The sequence below is a fragment of the Neophocaena asiaeorientalis genome, unplaced genomic scaffold (genome assembly GCF_003031525.2).
Source record: "Neophocaena asiaeorientalis asiaeorientalis breed wild unplaced genomic scaffold, Neophocaena_asiaeorientalis_V1.1 scaffold327, whole genome shotgun sequence".
Lineage (NCBI taxonomy): Eukaryota > Metazoa > Chordata > Mammalia > Artiodactyla > Phocoenidae > Neophocaena > Neophocaena asiaeorientalis.
In genome coordinates this window covers 7,186,891-7,194,564 of record NW_020174560.1, presented here as the reverse complement: position 1 = coordinate 7,194,564, position 7,674 = coordinate 7,186,891, and the positions used below count along the sequence as shown (strand labels likewise).

Genomic DNA, 7,674 nt, shown 5'->3' with positions numbered 1-7,674 from the left:
GAGGCCCGTTTACCCAAAAAAAAAAAAAAAAAAAAACACAAGAAAATAGGAAGATGAATTCATACTGAAAAAGAGAACCCAATAAATAGTATCAGGAAAAAAACTAACCCTGTCATAAATCCAAAATAATGACAGAGCAAGAAAGTACGTAATTTTACACAAGAATACATGTAACAGAATTAATGCAACATATATCCCCACCAAAAAAAAAAAAGATTAAAACACACAAAAAAGCAATAAATGTAATTTCTATATTATGTAAACCATAAGATTCAAAAGCACACAGCACGGGTTAGAAATATCAACTGTCACTAATTAGGAATGGTGAATCAAGGTTTTATGAAATACACCAAGCTTAAAATTCTTATTATAATTTTCACTGTTGTATTAATTTTTTTATCATTTCACCTTTCGAATGACATAATACATATCTGTGTATATACCTATAAAATAGTGAACTTAATGTTAGAAAGGGGATATTTATATCAACTTAGCTCATTTTATCTCTACCTAAAAATTTTTAGTAGAATTTAAATAAGCCTTTACAAATTCCAAAAAGCTAGTGTTTCATGTACAACATTTAATTTTACAGAATTAATTTAATTAGGTTTTACTATATAGAAAGGTTTTAAATTCAAAATTTATAAAAATACTCCCAACATAAAAATTATATGTCAGGGTGATGAAGTTTATAAGAATAAGAAGCTAGTCATATAAATGGTCCCATGATAATAATCAGTGGCTATTAAAGCTCAGAAGCACACAGAAGCAGAATTGCAGCTCTGCAGTACTCCCATTTGGCCTCTAAGAACACAGCCATATTGACATCTAACACAAGATCTGTTAACCTACTCAGCAAGAAAAATAACTGTAGGGAAGATTACATCTGTCAAGACCAGAAGAACCCTCAAGAATTCAGGCTGGTGGTAACTATCTCACAGGAAAACCTAGAACATAAAGATTACCTCAGCAACTTTTGGAGGCACTCCATCCCCAAGCACTTCTCTGATGAAGCAGTGCTGGCCCATGTAATATGAGAGTCCACAGGTCCTCTTGAAGGCATCTTTCAGTCGTTTCAGCTCTACATCTGTAACTGAAATTCAGAAAGAGAAGATGGGTAAGAAACTAGAGGAGAAAAGTCATCTCTCAAAATCTTTACATTTTTTCAACCCAATTCCTAATAAAAATTGGCAAATATTATTTCTCTTTCCAAATAAGTCAAATAAACCCAAAGATATTTTTCATAATTCTAATATCTTCAAATCTAATCTAGAAAATAAATATGCAAATTCCTGACCCACTATTTTCAAATGACAGAACATTAAATTATGCATACAAATTTTAGGCAGGGGTAAGGAAGAGGTAACAAGTACTTCGAATTAGCAAGTAAGCTAAATGGCCTTAGACACTGGTATTAATATGTTTTTAGCAGCAATGCACTCATTGCCTCTGGGATAAAAATTATATTATTTCTACTCTTTGAGCACGTATCTATCCATGCAGAAGACTCCCCCTAAGTTTAGTTTAGACCGTGTCATCATCTACAAAGAAAGCAACCTATAAATAGATGATTCTAATAAACTATAATTTTTAGACACCCACTCTCATAAAATAAATTACTGAGCCATTACTTTATTTTAGGCATTGAAGCCTTTTTTCCACTGAATAGAACAATCTCTGTCTACAAGGACAGAAAAATAAATACTCTTTAGTATTATGTGGTCAGTACAATCGTCACTATGGAGGCACAGAATTAGTACCTTTATCCCATGCTAGAGAAGAAAGACAAGACTTCTGGACAGAGAGGATGATTACTTAAACTTTTAAAGGCTAACCCAGGCAAAATGGACAAGGGCATGCCAGGCAGACATAATAGTTTGTTTCAAAGTATAATGCATAGAGCATGATGTATAGAGCGTATGGAGAACTGTATGTTACTAGAACAAAATGAATAAGGCAGGGAGTAGCAAGTGATAAACCTAAAGCAGTCATTGACCAATTCAGAGAAATTTGGTTCTGTCATAATAAGGAAGGGATTCCGTCAGACACAATTCAGATACAAACTCCAAGCAGACAGGAAACAGGACACAGTGAGATAAAATTCAGATAGTTTACCAGTTCTACAGAGAGTGGAACAAATGTGGAAGCAAAAGATAGACTGCTACTAAGAGAAGAAAAGGAGGAGCTAAATCTGGGAAATATTTAGAAGGAAAAGTCAGTAGAATCTGAAGCTTGACTAAAAGTAGAAGCAATCTAGAATAACACTCAGGATTCTATCCTGGGAAACTTGAAGGATGGTATTAGCATGTAGAAAGGGAATGTATGAAAAAGAGTAAGTGAGGAAATGGGGACTTCCCTGGTGGTCTAGTGGCTAAGACTCCACACTCCCAATGCAGGGGGCCTAGGTTCAATCCCTAGTCGGGGAACTAGATTAGAGCCCACATGCCGCAACTAAGGGTTTGCATGCTACAACTAAAGATTCTGCATGCCGCAACGAAGATCCCGCACACAGCAACAAAGATCCTGCATGCCACAACTAACACCCAGCAGAGCCAAATAAATAAAATTTTAAAATATTTTTTTAAAAAAATCGTGAGGAAGAAAAACAATGACAAATTCTGATAAGGACATACTGAAAATGAGGAACCTTGGGGAGATCCACTGGGTTTTTACAATTATGAGTGTAAAGCTTAGGAGAGGTTTGATGAGAGTCATCAACCTATAGGCAGCAATTAAAGTCATGAATGAAGAGTACAAATGAGACAGACAAAACTGGGAGAAACCAAAGCTTACAGTACCTGTGGAGAAAGAAAAAATACTCAAACAAGATTGACAAGGAATAGTTAGAACAGGAAAAACAAGAGTGTAGTCTCCAAAGGACAAGAAAAAGGGCTGGTCTACAGTCTCAAGTAAGGCAGAAAGGGCCAGCAAGATAAAGACTAAAGAGTGCCCTGGCACATAGATTATCATTCAATGAAAGTCTGTGGTAGGGAGGGAAAGTTCATGAGTTCAACAACCTGTAGGGCAATGATAAAACAATAAGAACTAATACTTGAATAAGTAGCTAGAAAAAGTATGAACTCTAGATGCTTAATTCATTTAAAATGAATTCATAATATTAATAGCCCCAAGTTACTAATTTTTTTTCCTTTTTAGAATGCAAAAGTGAGAAACAGAACAAAGCTCATTTTATAAATTACAATAAAAAAGAAGAAATTACTTCAGCTACCAGAATACCTATTTCTTCAATATGCCTAATTTTCATTAATGGTTTTACTAACAAATTAGGATGCTCATAGTCTAGTGGAGGAGACAAGAAAAATCAATCATTGTGATATAAAATGATAATCTTATACACTGTTGGTTATAGATATTTGAAGGACTGTTTGGTAATATGTTAAAAAAATAGCAACCAGATGATTAATGAATTTATTCCCTAATAACAGGAGAAAATGTACATATAAGCTTTTTAAAGCATTTGTAAAAGCAAACAATGTCCATCAGCAGAAGACAGATTGAGTAAGTTATTGTATATGCACAAAAGAAACTATCAGACACTAAAATACTGCCAGAGATCCATATTTACTGAAAATAAATAGTATTTTTATTCAAAATAAACAAGCTAACAGTTAGTTCATCTGTAGATAAGGAATACATAAAAGCATTCATTGTACAAGTGAAACTTTGAAAACTTTAAAAATAAAGATTCAGGCAAGATGGAAAACAAAAGAGAATCAAGCCTAGTAAAATTTTAGGGTAGGAAAACATAAATAACATGCAGTTATTTTAGTTTTAGAAAGAAAAAGCAATTTCTGGAAAAAATAGAAAACTGAACACATGTGGTTTTTCTATCTCCTCTCTCTCCAAAGACTTCACTAAAATTACAGCAAGAATAAAAAAGGACATAAACTCACAAGGACAAAGAGAATAGGAGAAAAAAGAACTGAGGATCTAAGAGGCAGTCAATTTTTTCTGGGGAACATTAGTGTCTGGAGGAGTGACTGACCTGAGCAGATAAAATAAAATTGAAACCTAAGCACCAGCAGTTGAGAAATGTGAACAAGAAAGTGAACTAACTTACTCTGTCTAGGGCACCCAAAAAAGACTCAAATTCATTGTACCAGTTACCACAAAAAAAAAGGGGTGAGGGTAAAAGGTGGGACTGAAGAGAAATTGGTTGAAAATTATATGAGGAGTGCTTAGACTCTCGGGTCCCTTGCAGCACAACACAGTCACGCACCAATCTACCAATCTACCCACCCCCGCACATCACTTTTAGATGTAGATATATATCAAAAACCAGAGATACATTCTCTGGAGACACTGACACAGAAAGGCTCCATACATGGAAACACCAGATTTAGCTAAGAACTATAGGAAGGACAATGAGGTATGAAAAAAGGTGAAGATTAAGTGAGCATTTGCATCCAGCTGTCCTCCCTTGCCCTATTCTCACATATATATCACCTGGGCAGAATCAATGAGGATTCTTCTCTGAAGAAAGTAAATGATTCTAGAACAAAGACCTACTGTTACTGACATGGGGTGAGGGGAATGTCTCCATTCCCCCTTTAGAAATGGCTGGGTTCCCAAAAGGAAAATCCACAAGTCAACAAGTGATATACTCAAACATGTAAGTCTTCCAGTCAATCTTCTAATGCATCACTCTTTAAAATAAAAAGGCAGTTTGGCAGTTATTATAAAGTTAAGCATATACTTTACCTTATGACCCAATAATTCCACTCCTTGCTATTTACCCAAGAAAATACTGTACAGAAACATACAAAGGAGCTTTATTAACAATAGCAAAAACACTAGAAACAACGACCCCTTGATCCTTGAACAGATGAATAAATAAATGTGGTATATCCATACAATGGAATAGTATTCTGCAATAAAAATGAAGAAACCACTGATTCATGCACCAACATAAGTGGATCTCAAAAACTATGCTGAGCAAAATAAGCCAGACACAAAAAAACATATACCATACGACTGCATTATATAAAAGACTTAAAGAGGCAAAACTAGCTGTGATGTCAAAGACAGTGGTTGACAGGTGGTGAAGTGGGGAGTATGTGGCTGGAATTGCAGGGAACAGACACTGCAGAGAGATAGGAGGGAACTCTTCTGAGTTGATGGAAATGTCTTATATATTTGATTGGGGTGGTGGCTACAAAAGCGAATATGATTGTCAAAACTTACTAAACTGAATACTTAAAATCTGTGCATTTTATTGTATATAAATTATATATCAAGAGTAGACTGAAAAAATGAATGAACTGCCAAGGAACACCAAAAACTGAGGAAGATTCCAAAAAGAAAGGTACCAAAACAAACAAATGGGGGAAGGGGGAGGGGTGAACAGAAATAATGAAGAAAGAAGAAAAAAATATGAAAACCTCCAAATATTCTCAGAAAAGGAGAAAAAGAAAATTGCATCCAAATAAGAATAGGGTACTAGAAAAATATAACAAGGAAAAAGTACAAACAATCTCTCCTGTACCTTTTCCAGAAAGCTACAGGAGAATGTCCTACAACAAAATGAGGGGGTAAACAAAGGAAAGAAAAGGGATCCAGGAAACACTGACTGTAGCATAAGAGAGGTAAAGGGAATTTCTAAGATGATTATGATATGATATCCCAGCAGGACAGCTATGCATAAGCCTAGAGAACAAGACTAGATTAGAAATGAAGGACTCCAGAATAAAATAGGAAAGCATGACACGAAACTAATACATTTGGACAGTAAACTAATATATTTGACCACAATGGGAATAGCTTAAAGGGGTATTTCACCTTCAAAAAATAAATCTCAAGGGCTGGTTTTACTTTAGGTTTTTCTTAATCTAAGGAACTGTAGAAACATTTCAAGTCCACCTATAACACCATCATAAGAGTCAAGAAACTAACCAGAATCTTATTGAAAACTACAGAAACAGAACTAAAATCCTTCCTCAAACAGGAAGTAAGTGTGAATGAAAGACAAGGGAACACCCAAGGCAAAGAACAAAGGGAGAAAGATTTCTTTTCTCATATCAAAACAGATTTTCAAGAAAATTTAACACAAATCTCATCCAACAAAAAGCCTTGGTGATTTCAAGACATCTCAGTTTTCAAAATATTCCATTAGTGAGAATTAGCAACTCACAATCAAATACCAAGATATGGTAAGAAAAAGAAAGTAGTTGATAATCACGTAATGATTATAGCACAAAAGTAAAAGCAATTACACAGAAAGGGCAAATACTGAAACAGAGATAAAACAAAGATTATGGTTCTCACCACAGAAACAGAATCCTTCCAGTAAGATGTTCCTGAAATGCAATCAATCAATCAACAAATCATTAATTAATTAAAGGCTACTGTGCCCTTACTGATCATATATATGCCCAAACACTGTGCTAGGCCATGAGGAACACAAAACTAATAAGACCTCCAAGTCTGCTTTCAAGGAACTCACAGCTAAGAGACAGATTCATGAATAAACAATGACAATATAGCAAACATAAAAGACATAGTTGTGCACAGAGGAAGAACATCTAAAAAGGGGGAAGAGTGCTCTAAAACTACATTACTAAGCACAAGTTAGAGCAAAACAGATAGCTAGGTGCATCTAGTGATTATTTGCATATATACTTTCTATAAAGATCTCCTTGTGAATTCTTTTTACATTTGATCATCTATAGCATGACATTCTCAAGACCTATTTGATCTATAATAAACCTAATATAGCAATTTATCAGCATAAACAACCTAATCACCAGTTTTTAAGAGAAAATGGTAGTCTTCCAAGCTAAGTAAGATTTACAGGTTATATCAGTTGATATAACTGTGACTAACATGGCTGATTTGAGTTCATTGTAGCTACGAATTAGTGCTTCCGTCTGGACACCTTCTCATCCAAGACTTTCCCACCCTTTCTTACCACTTGGCTTTCGGAGCAGGGTGAAAGGCAACAGTGTACTGCAGTGAGCTAAGGCGAGGACACTGAATTCACTCCAGGCAGTCTATGTCTCGCTGAAGGACTACATATTCAGGGCCATGGGCGCTGACGACAAGAAACCTGTGCTTCTTTAATACTCTCCGCTATTTCTGAACCACATTTCATCTGATCCTTTACCATCACTATCAATAAATATTGTCCAAATAAATGAAAATATATGTGTAATTCCAACTCAAAAGGCCAGAAACATAAGGCATCTCCCTTACACTTGACTATTCTCAGACCTCACATTGGGAAGAAAAGCTGTATGAATAAAAATATTCTGTAGCTCCTCTGCTCTGGAACACAAGTTCAAGCATAAAAGGAATTACTGGTGGTAGTAAAGACTGATGATGCAAACCTCAAAAATGGAAATACCTACAGGGAGCAGGAGGGTACTATAAATGATGAAGTGGGCCAGGTGGGGTCTGTGGAACCCTAGAGAGCACATATTCCTCCTACAGCGTGAAGCTGCTACTAAGTTCCAGGCCTATGCTGCAATGTGGCAATGAGGAAACCAGGAATATAAATTTTTTGTGAAATCTCTCCATATTAAAAGTGTTAGCAGCTAATATTAAAAAAAAAATTAATCAACATGCAGTCTAAATATGGCCCACCAGCTGCCAAGTTTGGCAACCTCTGGCCAAATGGTTAAGGGCACAAACAAAATATATACAAGTTCAAATCCA

The 7,674-nt window shown here is 35.4% G+C and overlaps 1 protein-coding gene across 2 annotated transcripts in view; it reads right to left on the bottom strand.

Annotated features, from left to right (window-relative positions):
- Positions 1 to 7,674, bottom strand: part of USP32 (ubiquitin specific peptidase 32) — a 197,142-nt gene that overhangs the window by 134,611 nt on the left and 54,857 nt on the right. For both annotated transcript variants that reach the window (XM_024757701.1, XM_024757702.1), the window contains exon 2: positions 966 to 1,093. In XM_024757701.1, coding sequence (XP_024613469.1) covers positions 966 to 1,093 — 128 coding nt within the window. The remainder of the gene's footprint in view (positions 1 to 965; positions 1,094 to 7,674) is intronic.